The sequence below is a fragment of the Aptenodytes forsteri genome, unplaced genomic scaffold (assembly GCF_000699145.1).
Source record: "Aptenodytes forsteri isolate BGI_AS27 unplaced genomic scaffold, ASM69914v1 Scaffold5, whole genome shotgun sequence".
Classification (NCBI taxonomy): domain Eukaryota; kingdom Metazoa; phylum Chordata; class Aves; order Sphenisciformes; family Spheniscidae; genus Aptenodytes; species Aptenodytes forsteri.
In genome coordinates this window covers 5,059,764-5,085,238 of record NW_008795672.1, presented here as the reverse complement: position 1 = coordinate 5,085,238, position 25,475 = coordinate 5,059,764, and the positions used below count along the sequence as shown (strand labels likewise).

Genomic DNA, 25,475 nt, shown 5'->3' with positions numbered 1-25,475 from the left:
ACCCAAGACCCAAGAAGATATGTGTCTCTGAAAATCAGTTCTGATGCTTTCTGTATGGGGGTTTTCTGTAGGATCTCCAAGTCGTTTTCAGGCAGGGTTAGAAGCTTTGGTTGAAGAGGGTTATCTGTCACATTACGTTCTGTAGTTGGTGGTGGAAAAGGGCAGTCTGTTCTTTACAGGATCTGACTTTCACCATCTTGTAAACTTTTTTCTTAATCTAACTGGTGGTGATGTGTGTTTGGGGGTTTTTTTTTGTTTTTTTTTTTTTTTTGAGATTCTGGTTCTTGACAAGTGTGTTGATTTGAGTGCAAAATAAATGTGTTACGACTGTCGAGCCTTACCCTTCTTTGCTTCCCTTGTCATAGGAGCCTGTTGCTGCCATGTACCTCTGGAGCCTTTAGGAATCTGGGTTTTTAAAATTCTTTCCCCTTAACCTAGGCGGCTAGAAACTTACATCAAAATATCTGTCTTTGCATGTATGTATGTATTTATTTATCAAAATAGACTATACATTTCCTGTAGAACCATTGCTCACTTTGCCAGTAGTGATCCCTAGAGGAGGGCAACTAATTGTACTTACCTCTGCAAACATAGACAACGGTAGTTCCAACAGTAGTATTTTTGTCAACAGAGGGGTTATGAGTAGGCAACATGGTGTTTGCACAATATTGCTGTGTTAGGAAAATAGTTTGTTTACTATATGAAACAGTTATTTCAGTGAGAAGCACTAATTTAACCTAGTAAATTTTTCCAGATAGTCATCTCCATTTGAGTCACTCTTGTGTGAAGGCTTATGGAAGCTTTGGTCTGTCGTTGCAAAGTGTTTGTCTCTGAGATATAATGAGCTTCAGGTTACCAAAGAAGTCATCATCTTTACTGGGAAAGGATAATAAAATGATTTAAACTCTGTTTACAGGAAAGGTACTAGAACAAGTACATTTGAGACTTTAATGTAGAATTGAAAAATTCTTGTTAGGAGTCCCTGTTGGTTTGGTTTCAGTATTTTTTCAGTGACAAACCACGATGTAGCAACACATACAGTTAAACATAGTATAATGTGAGATAGTTAAGCAAATGAGCCAGATTTACATTTTCATCAGCTTCTGTGCATGATTTGGAAATGCGTTAAAGTAGTTTTGACTGTAGTTGCTGTCTTGAGTCATGTTAATAGAACTTTTTCGGAAGTTGGCTAATGCTGGTGGTTAGATTACAAGTGAATGGAACTATAAATTTGAACCCACAACTTTATATTCTAAGTTATAAATTAGGTTTCGATTACTGTAATTCTGTATACATTTATTTTGTGTCTAGCCCTAGTATTATCTACAGTGTTTTCCCAGTTTGAGACTATAGAGACATATAGGTCTGCTAAACCTGCAAGACAGTTCACACTCTAGTATTTGGTTCTAACCGGAGGTAATAGGAAGGGCAATTCTATTGGAATAATTAGGGTAATTCTTTTTCTCAGCCTTGTATCTGGTCAAACTATGTGAAACACTGCTTAGTTATTTTTCTTGTTTAAAAATAGATGTTCCTCCATAAAAAACTGCAGTAACAATTTTTTCTTTTCAAAATGGGGGGATTATTTTCCTTCGTTATCTGTCCCTGCAGATTGCTGGCATGTGATGTGTTGAAAGATTTTTACGTACACTGCCAGCAGCAGTCTGTAAGTTTGCTGCCCTATAGGTTGACATAAATAGGACAAAAAGAAATGACTGTGGGGATGTAGAGATGTGTGATGTGTTAGTAGAATTGCAAGGCTGCTTTCCTTGTGGTTGATCATGGATCACATCAGTGGGCTGCAGCTGTTCTTAACACATATTAAGTTTTCTTTCTCTTAATTTTTTTTTTTTGTAGCAGCCTTGATGTTATGGGAACTCTTCAATAAAATCATTCTTTTAGGGGAAAATAACGTTATACATCGTGCTAAAAATGTTTGTTGTCTTTTTGATGCCAATTTAGGAATTACTTAAAAATTGTGAAGTAGTAACATCTGGTTTTATTACTAGATGCGTAGGAGATGCATAAGCTCACCCTGATTTTTGTGTCTCATTTGCTTGATTCACATGCTAAGTTCCGTGCTTCTTACCTCACATAGGGTATAAATGTTATATTTAAAGGTTTTAACAGGTTCTTTTCAAGAAAAAATCAACTTGCTAAGCTTGTGCTGGAGCATATGCTTATTTAGTTTTATTCTTTACAGCAAGACTTCTTAAAGATGAAATTTTCTTAGTTTAAAAAGAAGTGATAGCCATGTTGTGATCTCTGGGTAAAATGCATCTTGTAGTTTTTGCATATTCTTTATACGTTACTTTATCTTGAATAAATATTAGATAACTGTCAATTCTATTGTGGACAAAAGCTTTCGAGCATGGAAGTAATGAGGCAATGAACGGACAGATCCTCCTGTAAGCAGCTGTTGAGGACACTGTATTGTATGAGCCTCTTGAAGATAATATCCTAACCAGGACACTTTTCTCAATAACTCGAGAGCTTGACAGTCTCAATGAAAACACTTTTTTCTTGTGCTCTCAACAACTGCCTCCCTTTGCTGTGTAATTGTCATAGTATTTCAGCTCTTTCATTTTCCTCTAAATTTGTAACTGTTTTTTACTCAATCTGTTTGCTATACAAAGAATTTCTTGTCTTTCTGTTGTGCCAATTATATGTAGATTCAATGCCAACGTACCCCACTTCAAACAATTCGGTTTAACCGAATTGTATTAATCAGGAGACACTGCCCATTAGAAGGAGTGCATAACTGAAGACTAAGGTGTAATTTTGGTGATTGAAAATCCAAGATTTTAGGACACGTGTACACAATTTTTTTCTGCAGTCTGGTCCCTGGGCTTGTTCTCTGACATCTAATGCATATATAATGCTTCATAGGGGTTTTTTGTTGGTTTTTCAATCTTGGAAATGGGGGATGAGGGGTCTTTTTTTTTTTTCTGCTGCGTTAGCAGTCATTGAAGAACAGCGTTTTTAAACTCACTTTGCCTTTAAGGGGAAGTGTGTAATTCTGTGACAAGTAACCAGAAAGAGAGATTCTTGGAGTAGGTTGCCATGTTAATTAGGGCTTAAAAGTGATGGCAAGAACAAGAAGCCAGTCTGTGAGTAGCTCCAAGACATAGCGCTAGACCTGCGATGCATGTTCGTGCAGTGTTGCGCCCAAACCAGTCAGAGCTCTAAACTCAGCATATTGGGAAGCACAGCGATGAGACACTCAGCGGGCTGCACTGGAGCCAGTTTGGGTTGGGTTTATTTATTAGTTCTTTCTTTGTGCCAGATCTAGGCTGGCTTCAGCCAGAGTCGCTCAGTTTTCTCTGTTCTGGGCTTGTTAGTGCTTTCAGTAAAGTGAATGTTATCCATGGAGACTGAGCTGCTGTTGTCTGAAGCCAGCTTAGGTCTGAGCTCTGGCTCTCTGCCATGTGAAAGCAGCTAGATTGTTTCCAGCCATAAGCTGTCGCTGGAAGCTGCGTAGTTGTATTTATGTAGTTCTGCACCTGAGCTAAGAAGTCCAACTGGATTATAGCAGATTTTTTTATGGAGCCAGCACGGTGCTTGCATCTTGTCATGGTTAATGAGGAATTTGCTAGAAATATGTATAGATAATTGGGAATTGACTATATTTGACTTCTCTATATTCTGGTGTCTAATGCAGTTTTAGGCCCTGATATACCCTGAAGTTACAAGCCTGATCAAACTGTAATCACCTAAATTTAGATATTTAAAATCATTGTCATATTACAGCTGTTAAATTAGTTGGTTGTGTTTTTTCCTTTTTTCCTAACTGGATAACACATTTCGGCTTAACTTGTGCTTGGTTAGACCTCTTCTAGCTGGTTCATCTGCTTCCTTGCCATTGAGGAAAAATGTCAACAAATGGGAGGCATAGTAGCGTAATGACTTTTGTATATATGCAGAAGATATCGCCAGTGTGTTTTCCTGTCCAAAAAAACTTTGATCCAGTAAACGTGCACTGTACCAGTTGACCACAGCTGTATGTCCCAAAGCACACTACAGGAATGCCAAAAAGCGTGGGAGAGAAACAGCAGGTGTGAAAGCGATCCTACGGAGTAAGAGTAGCACTAATGACCTGTTTGTCTTCGTCATCAACAGGTTTCAGGGGATAGGTACAGAGAGCACTGAAGCAATACGTGGTGGTTTGCTGGAGCTTTTTAGTTTCTTAAAGACAAACCTTTAAAAATTACAGGAATTTTTATTAGGAGTCCAACGAGCAGCCACCCTGTCAAAAAAGCATAGGTAAATTCACGTATTCCTTTGTTGACAAAAGGCTAAATCAGATGGACTAAATAGAAGATTACATCATGCAAAGGAGTTACTGTGGCATTCACTAAAGATGTTCTTGGTTTGAAGAGAGTTGTATCCAAGGATCATTCCTGCGTGAATGATTAGTAAGTAGATTCTTTGAGAGAGAATTGCAGGATCTGGATAAAGATGACAAGTCAGAGACAGTCTCGCTGTTTCTTCTCACTGTTTCTGTTTCTGCTTTCTGTACTTAACCCTTTTTGGTTTATGACTTCATGCAGTAGAAATTTCAGGAAAGTCGTGAGGAAAAACTGCTGCCATCGTTGAATTTTCGTGTGACTCGGTGTCACTCTCTTTAAAAAAAAAAAAAAAAAAAAAAATCGCAGACACCTATCATATGCATCTCTTTTTTTTTTTTTTGGCTGTGATGGTGTAAAATAATGACAGAGTTTCTTCATAGTGATATCTATATTTTGACTATTCCCAATCTTAATATTTCTTTAGGTTGTGGAGAGCACCTTGTCCGAACCATACTGGCCAGAGAATGTTCATGTGCTTTACAAACAGAAGATGCCCACCAAGCTCTCCTAGAGACTATGCAAAACAAGTTTATTGGTAAGTATGGTGCTAATTGCCTGAACATTGCATAACATTGTTTAAAATGCAATTAACCTTATTAAATAAAATTAAGATACTTATTTTTGTGATTTCTGTTGAACCCTTATGTTGCACTTGGCCTCAAATTTGGTGTTGTGTTACATCTAAAGAATGTTAAATCAAAATACAGAAGAATATTTTAGGAAATGTAAAGGAAAACCCTTGGAAGTATCTCAATTGTTATGTGAGTCATAGAATACCCGGAGAGATTTGAAGAAAGAATTTCCTGCCTGAATGACTGGCTGTGGTGTACAATTGCATATTTTAGAGTTGGTGGGTTAGGACCATTAATAGAAATTATTTATGTTAACCCTTTTAAATATAATAGACCTCAAAACCACTGCATGTTCTAATTAAATGCTTTGGACAGACAGATTCTGGTTTGCTATTTACATGATGAAATTAATTTCTTGAGAAAGTGAAGTAGACTTTATTGAAGGCCATTGTAAGGTAAAAACAATTTTTTGCCTTGATTTGAGAGGATTACACGTGACTACTTATGCCTGTTTATTTTTTTGTGAATATATAGATCTTGTTTTCTTTCTTCAAGTCATAACCAAAATATTGAATATGGAAATTTAAAATATCTATATGTTTGAACTTTTGAAGGTAGCATAGATTCCAGTGAGGCTTCTGGCATATATGTTGATATGCATTGTTTTTATAGCCCTAAAATTTTTTGAAGTTTTATTATCCACAAACAATTTTGACCTCCACAATTTCTTGTGGACAAGACAATAACACTTCCTGTACACTGTGTTGCCAAAGTTCATTTTTATAGTATTTTAATTAGAACTGAAAGAGGGACATATGCATACCTTTTTGGGACCCAGGAACCATTGTCCTTGGTCTTCGCAAGAAATGTGTTGCAATTTCTTTATTTCTGTTTATAATGTTGAATCCATATTAAACTCTGCTTCTGACAACATTACATTTGAGGGGAAGTCACCTTCGCACTGGAAGGCTGCACTTGATAACGTAATTGGGAAATCAGACTAAAACCAACAAAACGGGGGATAGTGAAAAGAATGAGAGACAGTATCAAATTAATGCTTTCCATGATATAAAAATTTAAGTGTTTTATAATTACTTTTTAAAATTTCATGTTTTGATTAGTGATGGGTCATGTTTGTATTTTCAGAAACTTATCACTGCAGGCTTTTGTTATCTGACAGTAGGGATGTGTATTACCTTCTCAGTGGTACTTTGGGGCAGTGTTGAAATGGAGAGAGGAAAAAAAAAGAAAGAAAGAAAAAAAAAAAGATACAGCCACCTTTTTTGTGTAGGTGAAGTGCTTGGATTCTGTGTCTTGATTAGAAGACATAAAATCTAGTTTGCCCTCAGCGGTCCTATGAATGAAGACTGATTGAGGAAAACCTGAAAATCCAGATACGTCTTGCTGTTTACATGTGACATAGTACTAAGTTTGTAACCAGCAGTGTAATTTTGGGGGATCTTGTTAATTCTGAAGATGGAATGCAGACTTACGTCTTGCTAATATAGTGCAATACAGTGAAAAAATGCATTACACCTAAAACATTAGGTTTATGCTAAATAGTTTTTTTCCTCTGAGTTTTCATAGATGTTGATGTGCTAGTTGATAGCTCAGGATGTACGGTATGATGCAGGATTTCTTACCGGTGTGAAACAATAGGATGAAACGGGCTAATAGCTTGCTTGCTGACGGCATGGGTTCTTTCCTTGCTACTCTTTCTAAAAACCCTGTTTTGTGGTCATGTCAAACTTTTGCCAGAATTATAATGGACCAAGGCCAAAAAAAAAGAAAAAAAAAAAAAGGTTTAACAAAGCAGAGCTAGAATGTTTTGTCAGAAGTAAAAATGTCTGTTACTTGTATTGGAGGGATGAACAGCTGATTTTGGCAGTTGCCATCAGATTGGTGCTTCCTGTTTACAGAACTCTCCAAGTCTCCGCAGAGCCCTGGGAATCCTTCCAGCTAGGGAATGCCTGGCTTAAACAGTGAGTGCTGTTTAAACAGCAGGTGATGAGCAAACTAATGGCAGATGTGCTTCTCTCATCCTTTCTCAGAGCCAGCTTACTATGGATAATGCACAATTGATGATTGAATTGGAGGTGAGAGAAATTAAATTTAGATTTTTTCCTAAATCAAATGGGCTTGATATCTTTAGTCGAAGAGCGCTAAAGGCTTGGTACGCTGTTGAAGAATGGTGTTCTGTAAACACAAATACCTTCCAAACAGAAGAACAGAGGATTTTGTTACTCATCATTCCTTTAAAATGTGGCCAAGTTTGTGGAACGTAGACTTAGAGTAAATGTTTGTGTCATCTCACTGGCGGGAAGTCTGGGCTTTTAACAATGGCAATGTTAAGAATTGTACTTTAAAGCTTCTTATGAAGTATTAGAAAATAATGAGCTGAAAGACATAGTTGGAATCTGATATTTGTTCTTTCCCTAGCGGAAATATTTGTCTATATAGAATATAGACAAATGTTTGTCTATTCTTGTATTTTGAAGTTGTGCTTCAGTTCACAAATGAGCAATGTCTGCAGAAAGGTAACAGCAGAAGGATAACGCTGACACTTTCTTTTTTAGAAATTTTGTGTCCAATACCTCTCTTGGGAGCAGGAGTTTGGACAGTTCGGAATCACAGAATATGACTTTCCCAATTATGAGTGCTTGTTGCGGGGGAAAAAAGCCTCATATTTAAACAGTTACAAGACTGCCAGTGACCATCATTGCACAGTGTTATTGTTACTTTATATTTTGGAGCTGCATCGCTCTAAGCTGTGTGGTATCCTTTGTGGTTTTATAGCGGAGGAAGCATGCTATGGAAGCATTATGATGTCTTCTCCATGACACAGAGGAAAAGATTTGAGAAGACAATGAAGTGATCCTGAAGTTTCATATAACCTATTTTGTCCACTGCAAGTTTATGATTTCACACGTTTGTATTTGATGGTAGACAAAATTGAATAGGCCTATTCGTTACCTGTACAATAAAACCAGCTGAAAAACTAACACAACATGGTGATTTTACACGAGGGTTTGTCTAGGTCCTGACTGTGCTTCTCCTTATCAAAAGCATTGGGATTTTATTGGACAGCGGTATCCTCAGTCATTTAAGTTCTTAAAATCTGACCTGTAAAGTTTGAAAGTATAGGTGCTTTTCCTTGCAGCTTCTTTAAAAATTCTAAACAGATGTTTTAAATTACTTATAAAGATCTCTGGCTTCAGATAGCTTGCGCTTAAACATTTAACAAATAATGGTGCATGAAATTAAAAGCAGGCTTCAGTTAGTGCTTATATATTCCTCTAGTGTTTATTTAAATTGTTAGCTTGAAGTTTAGTAGGATGCATAGCAGAAGCAGTGGCAAACGGCTTCCATTTAAACACGTTCTGTACACAAGCTGACGAAGTCCAATGGCATAGGTGAGCAACGGATTATTGACCTGACAAAGTCTGAATTTCACTCGCATTACAGCATGAGAAGGTTTAGAACTGTTTCGCTGCACTCCGTTAAAACTGGGGGATGCTAAAGCACTTAATTGGTTATGCCATGCCACAGTCAGTGTTTAGACCAAAGTTCTGAAGACTTTGAAAGCTAATGTAAACAATGAAGCTGGTAATGGTTTCTCTACTATGGAAGAGTATGAATGTAAAACATCTGATGAGCAGCTGGTTAGTCCTTCAGCTGGGTAAGTGTAAATAAAACACTTCTTTTACAGTTTAGTATTGAATCTGTGCTAGAATGGATCTGTCCAGTAGCTACAAATGGGAAAGAAGCACAGGATCAGAAATGAACAACTCTTATCGATTGCATGCTCTGGAGGAAGCAATCTGTATCATGGGAGCAGTTTAATTTACAAGAGACATGGAAGAAAAAATGTTTTTCACTTGTAGCTGTAGTTCCTCCAGAGCAAGGCTGAATGTTGAGGCCATTATTTGCCTTAACGCTTGTGAAATCTGTATGCTCTATCCCTGGTCTGAGGCTGAACCCGGGTCTTGGTGTTCAGTTGTGGTTGCTCTTGCAGAACTCGATGAGGTCAGTGAATGTGGAGCTGCTATGAAGATATCGCTTATTTTTAAGAGACCATTACTACAGATTAATAATGTACAAAATACATTAATAAAAACTTGATAAAGCTTTCTATATGTCATATAACAATAATTGAGCTTTGAAGGAGGGGAAATGTGTATTGTAAAATACAATTTTGTGACTGAGGGAGGTGAGGATTAAACCAAAACTATTGAAAGATGGTTTTTGTTTGTTTTTTCCTACCCCTTCTCTCTGGTGTGGCCAGTCAGTGCTAACATTATTAGCTAATGCTTTATGCTTTGGATTTTCATGCCAAATTCTTCAGTGTTACGCTAGCGTAACTGGGAAGGAATGATGAGTTTCATGAGGTGGATTTTCATGCCAAATTCTTCAGTGTTATGCCAGCGTAACTAGGAAGGAACGATGAGTTTCATGAGACTTAAAATGGTGTTAAAAGCCCCAGGTTTTTGTAGTTTTGTCATTAGCAAGCTATTGGATCAAAGATTTGTGTAGCAATTCCATTTTATTGCAGTAAAAAAATTATTTTTGGCTAGTATGCATATTTTGTTTTATTTTTAGTGAATTTTTAATTGTACAGCAAGATCTATCGTTCTTTGGGAGACAGATTACTTTTTCCTTCTAATGAGAAACCATTATGACTTTAATATACATGGCCATATTTCAGTTGCATCTTTTCTCTTCCTGTTTAAATACTAATTAAATATAATGTATATGAAAAAATGCCATTACCTATATTGTTATTTTTTACAGAAGTCTGCACTATTATTTCTTTTTCTCAATGGCTTGGCTGTAACAAAATGATTTTTAGAACTAAATTAATGAAGTATGTTCCTAACCTTTGAATTCATTCTGTTTTGAGAACACTCAAATTAATTCCTGTGTAGGGTACATGGATTCTGTTTAGAAATAAAGTATAATACTACTTTTGTACCATTATTTTTACAGATTTAATAATGGATGCATAGCGTTTAGCTGTCTAGAATCTTGCTTAACATAGACCTCATTTGCACTGTATTGCTGTGTCAAAATACACTCTTCAGCATAATTGTAATCCTCAGTAATAAGTCTGCATATCCAGAAATATCTTTGTTTAAAAAATATTAATATATTCGAATCCCTCTTTTAACTTTTTTTTTAAATTGCTTTAATTGGAATATAAAATACATTCTTTGTTTTTAAAGAATATGCTGTTCAGTGTGTATTTAATTTGGCTTAGAGTCTGATTTTTAAAGGAGGAGAAACAGTCTCTCTGAATTTACTGTAGTGTAGAACCCTGTAATGTTATTACTGTAGGCAACTGTTTTTTACTGCCACTATTTAAAGGTTGATTCCCCACAACTTAGCCAGTGTAGTGAGTTAGAGACACATTCCATATTGTTGCTGATTTTTGCATTGAGATGGTTTGGCTGAAATTGCTGGTGAAAGCAATTGGAATGGATGAGGGGAGTAGTCACACAATTTGCTTCGGATGGTTCTGTGGATGGCAACCTCCAGCAGAAATGGGGAAACAGATGGCCCGTGGAAGTGGTGTGGGTGAGAAGATCACCAACCATTGCAGGTGTTTTGCAAGTGACTATGACACAAACATTTGCTGTTTGTGTCTGGAGGTGAGAAGAAGGGATATGTTCTTGTTTCAGACTTTTTCTCTCCTTTCCAGAATAATGTTCAGTCTGCAGCTGATGGTAAAATGGTGTAGAAGGTTAAAACCTGCATTGAAGGAAGTAACTTAGTTCAGAAAAAAATTGTGTACGTATTTAGGGCAATATGATGGACAGCGTGTTTTAAGTAAATAAATAAATAATTGCTATTTATGCTGGCAGAACTGGGATTCTCATGAGCGTAGTTGTACATGTATAGGTAGAGCATCTTTTTGGATGAAATTGCAAGCTTAAGAGTTTGTCATGTGCTTGAAGCTCAAGTTTTAAATAATTTTTTTAAACCCCTTTTTAAAAAAAGTCTCACAAAACACATACTTTGATTACTTTTCTCATTCTGTACTCCACTGAAGAAGATGAGTGTTTTGTTCCTGCAAAGAAATCTCTGTAAAAATGAAAGGATCCTGATGAAAACGTAGCATTACATGTTTTGCTGCAGACTCCTTACATGGAAAGAAATATACTGCCGAGTCTTCTCTTAAAGTTTAAAAAGAGAGAGCCTAGCATGTGCAAGTTATTCAGATTATTGAAAATTTGATCATTGATGATGGTGCATAGTTGACAAAAATACTGGGGAAATGAAGAAATTTGTGATTTGTTTATTTACAGACTTTTCTTTCATCTATTCTTTCCCGAGTGTGGAAGGAAGAAAAAAAAAAAGTAAGCTATTAAGCCAATGTAAGCATTTCTAGAACCAGACGTTAGTGGCATCGTCTGTAATCAGTCGTTGCTGTCTGTTTTTATGTGCATTTATACAGTCTTAGTGTTTTAGTATGGCCTTAAATACACTATCTGCTTTAAATAGTTTGCTGGCTGTGTTCTGCTGAAGTAGAACATTTTTAACCATTCTAATTAAAGGGATTATTAGTATTTTTCACTAGAACCTTGAAAGAACCTTTCACAGGCCTTGAAAGAGGAAGAGAAACACTGCTTATTTAAAAAAAAAACACCCAAAACAAACCCCCCAAAACAAAAAAAAAAACCCACAACTTTTTCTGTCTGTTTGCAATGACTTTTCACCACAGCATGGCTTATGGCCTGAATAATTTATGCAATTGAGTATAAGATTAGGTCTGCAGACCAAGTTCAAGTTAAGACATTGTCTTTGAAGTACCTGAGTTTCTGAAGTAAGGATTAAAGGATGCATGTCCCCTATGAAGAAAACCACTTTTTTTGTTCATTTGCTTGCAGAGAAATCGTACCAGATACTTGGCAAGCATTTGGTTAATGCAGTGAAAGTGTAAGAGATAAACTTAACATCTTGGAAAGCACGGAGTAAAAGATTTTGATCTGGGTGGTAAAACTCTTTACAACTTCGGAAACCTTGCATTTCTATTTTAACCAAATGTATTTTGCTGTTTTGTTACCTATTATGTTATGATTGGCTGGATCCTTGGTTTGCAGGGATTTGGTTGCAGTCGATGAGTGATACAGTAGGTGTAATTGGCACCTAGTAATAGTTCTTGTGCAAAGCAAATGGCACTTTGAAGATAATATCTGTTTGTATTAGGTCAGATAAAATATTACTGTTTATTAAGCATGCTACATTCGTTATCTTTCTGTGATACGGGCTTCTGTTGTTATGACCACCTTGTATCACTTCTGAACATGGCTGCTCTTATGTCTAGAGAGAACATGGTAAAGCTTTTAGTTTTCCTTACAGTAAAGCTTGAAGTTGGTTCTTATTGGGGTTTTTGTTGTTGTTGTTTGCATTAAAGGGGTAACTTTAATCACACAAATACCTGTGGGCAAATTGAAGGAGGCTGATGAGTAGATCTGCTCTAAAGTTCTTGTGGCCAGCAAATCCTTTTACAGTGTCTGTACACTAGACATAGTATACTAATTTATTTAAAAGAAAATAATTGAAAAGAAATATATGAAATGCCTGTTGCAATTGTATGTTCAACTTTAAGTCACAGCGTATTGCAAATGTGTGAGTAGGGTCTATTTGGGCTTAAGTGCAAGAACTTGGTTAATTTTGTGGCTTAAGACATTTTAATTTATAGGTAAATCATACCATTGTTTCCACATTTAAAAACTATAGGAATCTCATTTCAAATTACAAACCAGAAAAAGAATACTTAGACTTGATTCCCTTCCAAGCCAAACTATTCTATGATTCTGTGATTCAGCTAACTTTAAAACTTTTCCAGCTTCTGACAGAAGATGTTTTATATCATATGTCTTAAATTAACAACAGAAAAGCCACTTTAAAAAGTAGGATGTGTTTTGGCTTTTCTGCTAATATTCATAAAGCAGCAAGGACAGTCTATAGCAGTTTGATGATATCTCTGAAGTGCTTTAAATTGGGAAAAATGAATAAACTGTAAAAGTGACCCAAATTTGCTTGATTTTTTTCATATGTGGCCGTCTTTATATTAATTATAGTACAGTAATACAGAAAGAACTAAATATTGAGATGTGATTTTTTTTTCAACTTGACATTCCATTTCTCATTATTATACCTTCCTCGATCCAAGAACAAACGGTTTTGCACTCACAAATGTCATTTCCCCCTTTTTTTTTTATTTCCATGTAGCTCTTTTTCCTTGTTTGATTACTGGTAGATTAGTAGATTACTATTTAGAAAGTTACTCATTAGAAACACTTGAAAAAACCAAAACTGATGCTTTTGTAAAAGCACTGGTTGACCTGACAGTCTTTTCAACACTTAGTGACAAGATTAAAGGGAGAAGGCAGGAAAGTGAAATTAAAAAAATACCCAAGAAACTATTCTTACTGCAAATAATTCTCCCCAATGATTTTGCCCAGGTTCACCTTTTCTAGCCAATGAAGACGGTGTGCTTGGAGGTGTGATAGTTCTTCGGTCTTGCAGGTGTTCAGCAGAGCCTGAATCATCACAGGAAAAGCCAACTTTACTAGGTAAGAAATTCTTATTCATTTTTACTTGAGCTAGGTGCTAACTCAAAGTGAAAGGTGAAATAAAAACTGTCTGTGCACGTTTACCATTGTTCAAAGGCCACAGAGAAAACAAAAAGGAATTGAAACTGTTTGAGATAATAAAATGCTAGAAAGTGAAATAGTAGTATTAGCCTTGTTCTCTAAAACTGTGGAAAAGAGCATTCTCTCTGACTCGTTGTTTCTGAGCAGAATTGTGATTCAGAGGGTTGTGTGGGATCCTTCTAAAACCATGGCACAGGAGTAATGGTTGCTTGTGGCGAGACGGGGTATGCTCCTCACGGAAAGAATCGCATTTTTAGCTAGGGATAATGCATATGACTGTTTACTGCTTCTCAGTGGTTTATATGCTAAAAATGCTATCTAAAAAGTTCTTTGTTCCTCCTTTTTGCAGGATAAAAGGTGAAAATTTGGAGGATAGACTTAAAATTTGGAAGGGAAGTTGTTTTATGGTTAGAAATTTTTTGTTATGCCCAGGAAAATCTGTTCAGATAAGTCGCAGTTACTATTTGCATGTGCAGACAACAGGAGTACTTGCTGTTCGTATTGAGATCAGCAGAAAACTGTACTTGGCCTCCATCAGTAGCTGACTGGTTAAAAAGGCTCTGAGCTTTACAGCCCTTCAGCCCTGCTTATGTCCTAGAAACAAGATCCTCATCTGTCTTGCTGCTTTACGAAGGAACAAGTGTATTACAGTAAACTGTCATGCGGTTTGTCGTAGAGAAAGAGCTAGAAAACTGAATGCTGTAGGCTACTAGCAGAGGTGGGTGGAAATACAACGCAGAGACAGTAAAGCCCGTGTTCCTCTTCGAAGGCAGGGATTTGGGACTGGGGGCATATGAATTACTTCAGTATGACAGTTGTACCATCTCCTTCTGTGGTGCTCTTCAGATGTGGGCATATGTGTCTGGTCATGCTATGTGCTTATGTATTGGGTCTAATATATATTTACATTATGCTACCAGAATTAAAGTGTTTTTCCTTTGTATAATCCTCCGCTTTATTATTGTTTCCCCAAGTGTTTCATGAATGGCTGTCAGTAGCATTACAGATTTGAAGTAGCTTTCATCTCTTTTAAGATCTGATATGACGCATTTGATCACCTAATTTAACTTTGTGTATTAAGGCAAGTCATAGCATCTCACCTGGTAATTCTTGAATTGCATCATTTCTTTTTAATCTATAGGCTATTGTTTAGAAAGACACCTCACCTTTGTTTTAATTCATTACTGCTTTTGTCCCACTAAATCCTAACATTGTGTCACCAGAGTTTGCGGGCTTACAGCCAGCCTGGAGTAGCAGGCAGAGCGTATGCTAAGGGTGAGCGGGCAGATACATTCTTAATGGTGGGTTAACCCACACAAACTCCAGAATTTATTGCTGTCTGTTCAGTGACTTCCAGGATGCTAGGGTCAAGGTATTACAGTTGCACGGGATGAAGTGTATGTTCTCTTTCACTTTTGTTCTTGTATTACACCTCGCTGGTTTGCATTACAAGAATCTTTAAATATGACGTACTACTTTGTCTGTGTTGGTCGGCTTGAGTCTGATCGATTCCCCCCTCCAGTCATTCACTCTAATAAGTAATTTTGCTCATTACAGTTCATACCATTCATGTTTCTCTACCCAACAGTTGACGTTTATGTGTGTTTTTATGCTTTTGGTCATCATCTCATCTTGTCCAAAATACAAAGAACCAGAGATTTGGGAGGTGAATCCTTACAATTCTGGTGATGGTTCTGGGATTATCCTGATGGACAACAAAGGAATTTTGGAAGGCTTGGATGGGAAAAGGTTTTAGAAGTATCTTTTTTATGTTATATTTTTTGGAGTTATTACTTGAATAGCTTGTCTTTTTGAAGAAGTAGACTATAAAGTAGACTTTGACAATCACCTTACTCTTGTCTTTCAACTATTTGAAAGCCAAGACTGTCTAATCCTGACGCCAGAATCAGGGCATGGGTTGCTAAACATACAGAGAATGTTGCAAGTTTGATTTACAGTTTTCAGATTTAAGAATGGAATAATTGTGACATTATTGATCTACTGGAAAAGCATCCTACAACATAAATTCTGTCCCTAAAAGGGAGTTAAGAAAATGAAAATACAAGTTTGATTAAATAAGAACAAACAAGATCAACTTAACCTTCAATTTCTTATGTTTGGAAGTGAGAGAAGTATTTCTGTTCATTTAATGTTTGTCATTCATGTAAAAAAACGTGTTCCTATTAAGGAAGATTTGGTATTTTTTCCTCAAAAAATAATTTAAAAAATCCCCATATATCATAAATCATAAGTAAAGACTATTTGTCCATTGATTTTTGGTTTTCTTTCCACTGAAATAAGATTCATGTAGCACAGCTTGTTCTAAAGATATTTTTTCTGTACCACAGAAATTTCCTGCCTTATGTTGTATGCTGAGTTAATGTATTATTAAACATATGTAGTATTTGTGTTGTTTGGATTGAAGATAAATTGTGTAATACTGAAGAACTTGGTGTATAGAATAATGAAATCTCATGTCTTTATTGCAAGGGTGATCTTATTTATTTATTCATTTATTTATTTAAACTATTGAAACAAATTGCAAGAAAGTGATTTATTAAACGGTTGAAAATATGTGAAATGTCTTTAGATAAGTATGTAGTTTAGGTTTTTCATTGTAATTCCAGTACTTGTAACAGCTAGCAATAACCGTGTTTAATGCTAGTACATGCTATCTTTGGTGGGCAATGTAGAAGGAAAAAATTATTAAAAACTTAAAAGAATATGCCTAGAGTTATCAAAGGCAAAGAAATAATATTTTGAGGGTATTTGGCAGGAACTGTTGCCCAGCTTCTCAAAACTGAAAAGATAAAGTAAAATTTGTCTCCAAAAAATAAATTATTTCACTTACAGTTGAACCTTTAGGGTGTTAGGGAGGGGTTGGCCTCATCGAATGCGGTTACGTTGCATGGAATATGTTTCACTCTCTGAAAGCTTTTGACTAACCTTTGGTGATATCAGTCATGAATCTATTACGGGGGAGCAAAGCGCATACCTAAATGAAGTTCATTTTTCTTTTATGATGTTATCTACATATCTGTCAGAATCTTCAAGTCTTGCCGGGATTGTCTAAACTTTGATCTTCTACTCTGGGTTAATTGCTATGCAAGGATAAATGGTTCAAAGGATAAGCATACTCAGCATGCTGTGACCTTCGTCAACCATATTAAAGGAACATGAGGCATAGGAATGAATGAGTTTTAAAACCGTCTAATGATGCTTTTTGCAGTATGTGAAAGTCTCTCTCTGAAGAAATATCTGGAAATAGCTTTTCATGGCATCTTGTGTAATTCATGTAAGACTCCTCCTGTAATCCGAAGGAAAAATTTATACTTCAGTGCAATTTTTTAAACCTTTTACAGTATTCTATGAAACACCCTGAATTCCGATCAGCTACTCTTTCTTTCTTTTTCCCCTTTCCAAATTACATACTTAATGAACACAAATGAAAATGACTGTGACAGAGAGCAGGAAGAATATAGTGTGGCAATTTATAAAGCTCCACTGGATGGGAGCTAAACACATGAATAATGCGCTCTTTGTCTGAATTTTGTGTTGCAGCTGAGTAGGGGTGTGTGTATATACAAAAATACCTGTGTATGTATCAGGGAATTAAAGATCACCGTCATGGGCTGTTTAAATGATTGATAAATCGGGCCACTTTCAAACTTCAGAACACCACCTCACTGGATTAACCTGCATTAACAATACACGTTAGCTGCAGTTAGTTTTCTTAATCATTATCACTACAAACACAACAGTTAGTCTTTAACATTTATATCCTAAATTAGCTGTGAGTATACAGTACCGGAGAGCTGATGCTGTATAGCTAGTGCTAGAAATCAAGGTGATCAGACCTGAGAGTGTTTTGATGGGGAAGCCAAAATCAAAATGGGCTCATTTCTACTCCATCTTTCTTTCCTCTCTTACCTTTGGTGCTCCTTACACTCTCCCCAGAGAAAGGGGGTGATTGCATATGCTCTTGATGTAATTCAGCATACTTTTGGGACCAGGTCTTACTCTAATTTTGCCAGGCATCTTTCTTGCTTATTGTGCAGTGTTTTTCTGCTTCCATCGGACATCTCTCCTGCTTCTTCTGCAGGATTATTTTATTCACCAGATGTCTTTCCTGCCTGCTCTGTATCTTCAGTTCTCATCTTGCAGACTTTACTACTTCTGCATGTTTTCCTGTATTCTACTTGTGCAGCTAAACCACAAATCTCCATTTACCCATTGGTAGTTACATATTATGTATATATTTATGCTCTGTTCTGTGGAAAAAAATGCTTGTTACTGGTTATTTTGTTGATAGTGTTAACAATTCTACAGAATCCTTGTATGCCATCTGGTTTTATGCTATTGTAGTGTGCTTATGTCTGGGTTCGAGGCAAGCAAATGCAAATTATGTCTGCTTCTACTTTATGGGTGGAATAGGCCTCTGCTTTAAAAGTTGGTCCTATCTTTTAACTGTAGTTGCAGCTGATGTATTTCTCATCTTGGAGGCTCCATATTGTTGAAGTAATGTTCTCATTCTGGGTATTAGTTCTGCAGTGTGTGACTGCAAATAGTGCAGGAAAACCTTGTTTGTTTGCTAGCTGTTTCTTTTGAGATTGAATTATTCTGGTAAGTAGTTTTTGTTCTTTAAGTTTGTTTTTTGTCCTTTCCCAAACTATATTTTAAGCTATATTTGTTTCGCAAGATTCCAGTCTTGTTAAATTACATCTTAAATTTTAAACCAACGCATTTTTTGTGACTTCTTGCATTTTCCTTTATAGTGGAATTTCTGTGGAGCCATACAACAGAGAGCATGTGTGTAGGATATATGTCTGCACAGGATGGCAAAGCTAAGGTAAGCCATGAGGAATAGGTTGTAATACAGTAGAAGTGAGTGCAGAAGCTAAGGAGAATATGAAATAATGATAATGAAATATATCAGAAATTTCTATCTTTAAGAGAATGGAAAAAGTAATGGGTGCATAAGCAGGGAAATGTATCTATCGATTGGGCATTTCTAATTATTTTTTTTTTTTAATTGCAGCAGTTAACAAACCTACACGCAGCAGTTAGTAAACCTACACTAACATATGTACTATGTCAGGAAAAGGTGCCACAAACACATGTCCATTCCCTCTGCTGACAGTAATTGTATTTGAATAACTTTATCCAGCTTGATTCAGTTATACTGGCTATTTAGGGTGGTATGGTATTTTTCTGAGGGCATGTCTTCCTTCAGATAAAGCAATTGCACCATCAAGGAAGAAGGGAGATGATATAAAACAAACTTCATGCTAGTTCCTAGAATAGCCTCTGTGATAAATAACTTGGATATTAACATCCATGTTTTCAGTTTTTTGGGGCCTAATCATAATTTTTTTTTTTTGAATGAGAGAAATAATATGTTAAAATTGAGTTTAGCAATGGAAACTGGAAAAGTCCTTAACATCAAGATCAAGGAGTAGGGATTAACCAAGAAGATGAGCGACCTCTTCCTATTCTTAGGAATATAGCATTGAAGGAAGAAAAAGGCAGATACTGCGATGTAGCAACTACAGCATTTAGAAGAGGTGTTTGGACAATGAGAATGAACATGGGAGAAGCTGCAAGCAGAGGCAGAATCATAATTCCTGTAGACTTTTATACATGTACAGACATAAATATTCAAGACTGTGAACAATGAGAACTAGTTAAAGGAAGTGACAAAAGTGGGGTAAGAGGTAGAATAAGAAGGCGTTCCGATACAGCTAAAATAATGGGTGAGGCAGGGGTGTTTACTGGAATACTTGCCTGTATTAAAGAAGATGACAGCCAACAAGTTTATACCAGCAGATAAGAGCAAGAAAGACACCCAGCATTTTGATGGAAGGATGAATATTAAAGCCTGGAAAAGGAAAGAATTTGAGGGCCTGGATTTGTTGGCTCTCTCCAGAAATGCCTGCTTGTGTATCTGCTGAAGAAGAAAGTTTAGTCATTGGCAATGGAGGGGGAGAGGACTACAAACCCCAAATCTTTCTCTCTCTCTCTCTTTTTTTTTTCCTTTTCTTTTTTCTGTGTTTCATTTGAGAGAGAAATACAAAGGAGGATGTGAGCAAGATAATAAAAGAATGTGCAAAAGAAGGAAATTGACATCAGATATTTTAAACAGCAAGAATGGTGTAACGTGCTGGTTGTAGCACTGGGAATGGATGAGTTCATCCTCAAGGAGTAAAACGTATAGACAAAAAGACAAGAATGCCCCAGAAGGAGGAGGAAGATAAAAAGCAGCTGGTGAAGGAAGTGCTGGTAGAGGTGTTAGTGAAGTACTCATTTTCATGACTTATGTAGAGTTCTTTCCAGTTAATTATCCATGGAATAGAGTGTGGTTTTACTTGTTTTCTTAATATTTATTTCAGATTTATTAGAAAAGAGTCTAAACTCAAGCTAAAATCTCAGGCTGAGCTGAGTGAAACTAAAGCAAGCTCAGCTGCAGATGTTCTAGTATTCGCTAGTTAGTTTTAAAATCATTATCTTGTATTCACAGTGAAAGAGGGAGAATTATTAGAATGCGCGATGTTAAATCATTCCAGTGTGCACACCTGCCTCTGGCTTACACTGCAAGGCTCAAAATATTATTGTTTCTTCCTGGTAGTGTCTGTCTAATTAATAAATAAATGCTAAATATGAAATCTGTCTGGTAATGAGTACTAGCATGACAGTGCCATGCCCAGAGATGTTTTCCTACTCACAGTTGCAACATTTGACATCTGGTGTGCATTGTTTTCATACTGCTGGTAAATTCTCCAGCTGGTAATCTTGATTGCGCTGACAGACACAGCTGCCCTTCTTGGTTCACTTTTAAATTATGTTTTTGACCTTCATTGAAGAGTTAATCCCCCTCCCTTTCTTCCTCCTTTGAGTCTGTGGCCACAAATGCTTTCCAGAGAAAAACCACAAATGCTTTTGCTGCTGACTTCTATTGATCAAAAAAAGTCTTCTGTCATAAAAGCTGGAATTTTATTCTGCTACAACTAGGACTAAGTTGTAGATGGAAAACGGGGCTTGAAATAGAACACAATGTATTGCAAGAAAAAAAAAAAAATCCCTTTAATAGAGTAACTGTTCCGGTACGATTAATTTTGAGTGCTTGCCATGAAAGAAAAATGGTGTAAGAATTCATAAAAGTACAAAATATCACTTGTTTATGAGTACCATAGCAAAATGATCAGGCAGCGGCTTGTAAGGAAACCTCTTGCTTTCCTGTTTTTCTAGGGTGGTAAAGAGCTTCAGATTTTATTTCTTTCATCAGTCTAGGACTCAAGTTTTATTTTTAAACCAAGGGGTTGTCACAGTGGCTGATTTTGGGCTGGTTCAATTTAATGAACATGAAAACATATTTTTATAGCAAGACTTCTAGAAAGTGAGAAGGTTTTTAAGCGTCTACTGTTACGAATTAGACTAATATTAGAATCATAATTATATAAAGGGTACATACTAAGGAAAAAAAAGGATCCTGCTTTAGAATCTCAGTGTGATTCTTTGTGCATTGGAGGTTAATGCATTTCATAATAGGACCTAGCAAATGGTGGTTCTGAACCCCAGACGAAGGTTGTGGAGATATAGGAGGCCTTTCTTACGAGGCAAACACTTAGACACTTGTAAGCTAGATACCAGCTCACCTGCAGACACTGGTATGCTCGAGAGGTGGAAACATACTCAACCAATTAACTATCAGCGACTCCTTAAAAGAACAGTGGGACAGGAAAGCGGAATTGGAGACTTGAAGTGGTTTGTACATCCTGACCTGCCGGTGCTTCTGGCTTTTAGCACTGTGAGCTCTCCAAGTACTGATTTGGAAGTATCCTTGCAACAGGGGTTTACTTCCTCCCGATTTAGAAAAGACTGGGTTTTACAGCCATCCACTCACCTCCAAACTAGACTGCCTGAATGCTGACTTGCCAGCCTAAATGTATAAAATGGCTGAGCCTGCAAGAGCTGTGGAACAATTTTGCACTGTGACAAATAATTGTTTGATTTAAAGCATACTTTCTGGAAAGGTGTCCAGTCTTTTTTTGGAAAACCAGTTGCCTGGAAAAGTCACTGTTTCCTGTTGAATGTTGGTTTAAAGTGTTTGGTTGAACGTTGCTTTAAAAATACTGTGGAGGCTTGCCAGGTGAACTAAGTTCACACCTTATCGCTGACACAATCATCTCTGGTTGCATGTCCTATTACTTGCCTTTAGATCTCGCTCAGCACTGAAAAAGTATTTCAGCTCCTCCACCACTGATAGCCCTGGCAATGTCATCTTCACTACCTGCGTAGTGGATCTCTCATTGACTTCCCTCTGATTCTTATGCCCTTGAACCCTTACATCATGGCCACAAGCAGCTGATCAAAGCATATCCTTGCTGGTTCAACTAGTCGTCTTTGTTTCTTGTCATCCCTCTTGACATGAGCAGTTTTGTAATCACTCGGTGCCAGTGTTTGTCACATACTGGATGTGGAAGGAAACAAACTTTTTGTCTGAACAAAAGTCTGTTTGGCTGTTTTATATGCTTCTTGGAACTAACTTATACCACCTGTTACTACAACTTATCCAGGCTGGTGCCTGGGAACTTCAGCTATGATGAGCTTAAGGGACAGATATATTCTGTTTTAGAAGTTGCCAGTCCCAGACTTCCTTCCTGAAACAATGCCATGACAGATTGTTTCAATATTAGGCCTGTTTTTTGGGAAGATGAATGGACTTCCTGAGATCTCCTGAAGCAAGTTCCTGCACTGTCATCTATATGATGGTAGAATTGTCATATAAGCTGACACTCAACTATTTCTACCCATTAGTGAGGCTGTTAGAATATTCGAGACTGCTGTGGAAGTTTCTGGCCGTGGTCGTGAGAATACATAGAAAATATTAGTCAGTGGACTTCCTCTGCACCTACCCGGCTCCTTTTGTAGCAGTAATTGCTGCACCAGCAAAGGTTAAGACTTCTAGATTGAAGGACTGGGAGATTAAATATCTTCATAAACTGAGGAGGTATGTTTTTGATTTTTTGTTATTGTGATGTTGACTCATGAATTACTTGATATGAATTCAAGATCTTCGATAAGCAGTTAGCTCTCTTGGATTTCCTGCCCAAACTTTCTTCTCTTTCTGAGACACTTGTCTTCAGAATAACCTTCCAGATGTTTTTTTTATGGATCCATAATAGATCCAACAGCTGATCATAGCATCAGCTAAGAAGGTCATCCTGTTTCCGGAGCTGTGCCCTCTTTAAAGATACTCTGGCAGCTTTCAATTAATCAGTTCCAATTTTCCTGAACTGATTAGGTTACATTCTGAGAACTTAAGCAATTGTGTTGTCACCATTGTGAAAATAGCTCTATTCTGATGACTACAGTGTTGCTTCTTGGAGCTCTGTCCATACTGTCGCAGGCGACGTGCAATATTTGAGATCTTAATGGTTGGTGTAGCATTTGGTAGAGGAGTGTAAGTGTCAGTTTGCATGAAGGGCTTTGAGACCTTCTGCCACGTAATTTGGGGGGCAGGGGAATAAGTCCTTGATTTCACCCATAATGCGATTTTAGATGTAAATGGAGAACAGGAAGGAAAGGAGGTTAGTGGGTAGGTTACAAGTTAATTGACTCCTCTTAGTTACATAGTCTTCATATTTTCTTATTCCTTCTCTGCTTGCCCAATGGAGGACGCTGCAAAGGAAAAGAATTTCTTCAATCTCAAATGACAGTGCAACGTATGCCTGCAATGTGAATTCACATACCAACTGCATCTCTTGAAGGTTCTGGTTATGGGTAGGCAGCCTTTCTTTGATTCCATGTTGTGTATCTGTGCATAATCAAGCAGGGGCCCTTTTATCTCAGGCAGGGTCTGCAGAGTATTTGTTCACTCGAGGCCCGCGGTATTCTGTGTGCAGAAAGTATAAGTGGGCAGGATGTGCCACAGAACTCCTTTTTTCCTGGATCTCCCAAGTTTCTTATATTATCTTAGTGATTTAGAGTAGTTGGTGGTGGATGATGTTTTTGCTTGAAAATAGGTACTTCCTCACTGTGTTTTCAGTCGTGTTTGAAGTCCGAGTGCTTTATTTCCAGTGAAAAATCCAATCTCAGTATCAACAATATGCAATGTGTCCTGTGTTATGTGTAGGTATTTGAAATAATTTGTCACCTCAGTATGGGCCTTAGTAGGTATACATTTACTATATGATCTGTGTATAAATGTTGCTAACTTTTGCTATTATTGTAAATGTTGCAATACTTTTGAGATACTCTTCATAGGTTTTAGTTTTTGTAACAGCTAGATGACATAGACAATGAACTTCTAAAAATCTAGTTGTAATATTGAATGTAATCCAATTCAGTTGCCAGATTAAACCTCTCTTTGGCAGATGCTCAGTTTGTATAACACGAATTACTAAGCTTTATGATATGGCAGGTTTTAATATTGCAAAGCTATATATGCCATTCCTTCCATTTTCTCATGAACCAAATTCAAATTCCTTTGCAAGATACAGGGTAACAGTAGGGAGAGTGTTGCGTATTGCTGTGTTTGAAAACATCCATCAGCAACACCTGCTGTCTACACCAAATGCTGTAGTTGCAATATGCAAACAGAAACTTATCTTTGACACTTAATTTCATTTTCCAGTATGAGGAGACATAGTGGATAGGGAGACCATTGCCAGTTCACTTTTCCAGTTGAGATGTTAGGTGTCGGAATCAGATTTATTCACCTTTACTAACACTGTAAAATTTAACAAAATTACTTCCCTCTACGTTTGAAGTGATACATACGACAAACACTGATTGTAGTGATTGTTGTTGGTTTTCTGATGATGGGCTTCAGTATTTTACTTTGTGAGTAAAAGGTCTGTGAAAGCCCTTTGTCAGGAGAAGGGCAGTTATCCAGTGCTCATTGGGTGAAGAAATACATCTTGGAAGGATCCTAATTCTAATTTGAAAATTAGTGGAAAAATTTACTGAGCCTGTTTAGTTAACAGAAATACTATGTCAAATAATTCAGTCATTCATTTCAGACTACAGAGGACAGTCTTTTAACTTCATGAGACAGGAAAAGTACATGTCACTTATACTTTTTTTTTTTCTTTCTTTAATCGGCACTCTTGTCTGGAGACTGGGGAATCAGTCAAATTTTCACTTGAAAAGAACTCTGTGCATACAGTAGAGCATCCAGTTCTCTCATAAAAATAAGGTATTTATATTTGTTGGAAATAACCTTCAGTGCTTATATACCAGTTAAAATATTTGGCTCGTAGACCTTCATGGAAATTATGGGCTCTGAGATGGGAAGATAAGTTCAGGTTTTTGGGTTGAGTTCTTGTATAAAGCCAGTAGTTCTGGAACTCTCTTTGTATTTGGCCGACGTATTTTAGAATGGAGTAGAGACGATGGGATTATGTATCCAGGTATGCAAATATAAATGCAATAACCCAATTTAGCACCTGCAATTCAGAATGGTAAAAATCACATTTTAAGATATATGGCAGTATTTTAGAATACCTCTACAAAAGCCTGGGGCGCTGAGCTGAACAGATGATTGGTTGGTACATGGCTTTAGACTGTCTAAATACATGTATGAATGATTTAGAGAGATTAAAATGCTTTCGTTTTGAACTTTCTTAAAATTTGATTTTTTTTCTAATGCTATTAGAAAATAATAATAATGTTTAATAAAACATTTTATTAATGTTTTTAGATACATAAATAGTGTACAGTAATATACTTAACCCACAGAATGAATTTGAGCTTGGAAAACCGTTAGCTTCCTAAGCAACCTGTATGTAGAATCAGTGTTTTCAGTGCCTGAGAGCCAGAAGCGTGCCATCAGTATGTCTGTCTTTCTGTCTTTTGCCCACAAGGACAATCATTCTGGAGCCCCGCTTCAGCGG

At 36.8% G+C, this 25,475-nt stretch overlaps 1 protein-coding gene across 1 annotated transcript in view; it reads left to right on the top strand.

The window, feature by feature from the left end:
• The window catches only part of TASP1 (taspase 1), an 87,557-nt gene that overhangs the window by 56,810 nt on the left and 5,272 nt on the right, over nt 1–25,475 (top strand). The window contains exons 10-12 of the mRNA XM_009282532.2: nt 4,774–4,884; nt 13,390–13,500; nt 18,357–18,430. Of these exons, the coding sequence (XP_009280807.1) occupies nt 4,774–4,884; nt 13,390–13,500; nt 18,357–18,430 (296 nt within the window). The remainder of the gene's footprint in view (nt 1–4,773; nt 4,885–13,389; nt 13,501–18,356; nt 18,431–25,475) is intronic.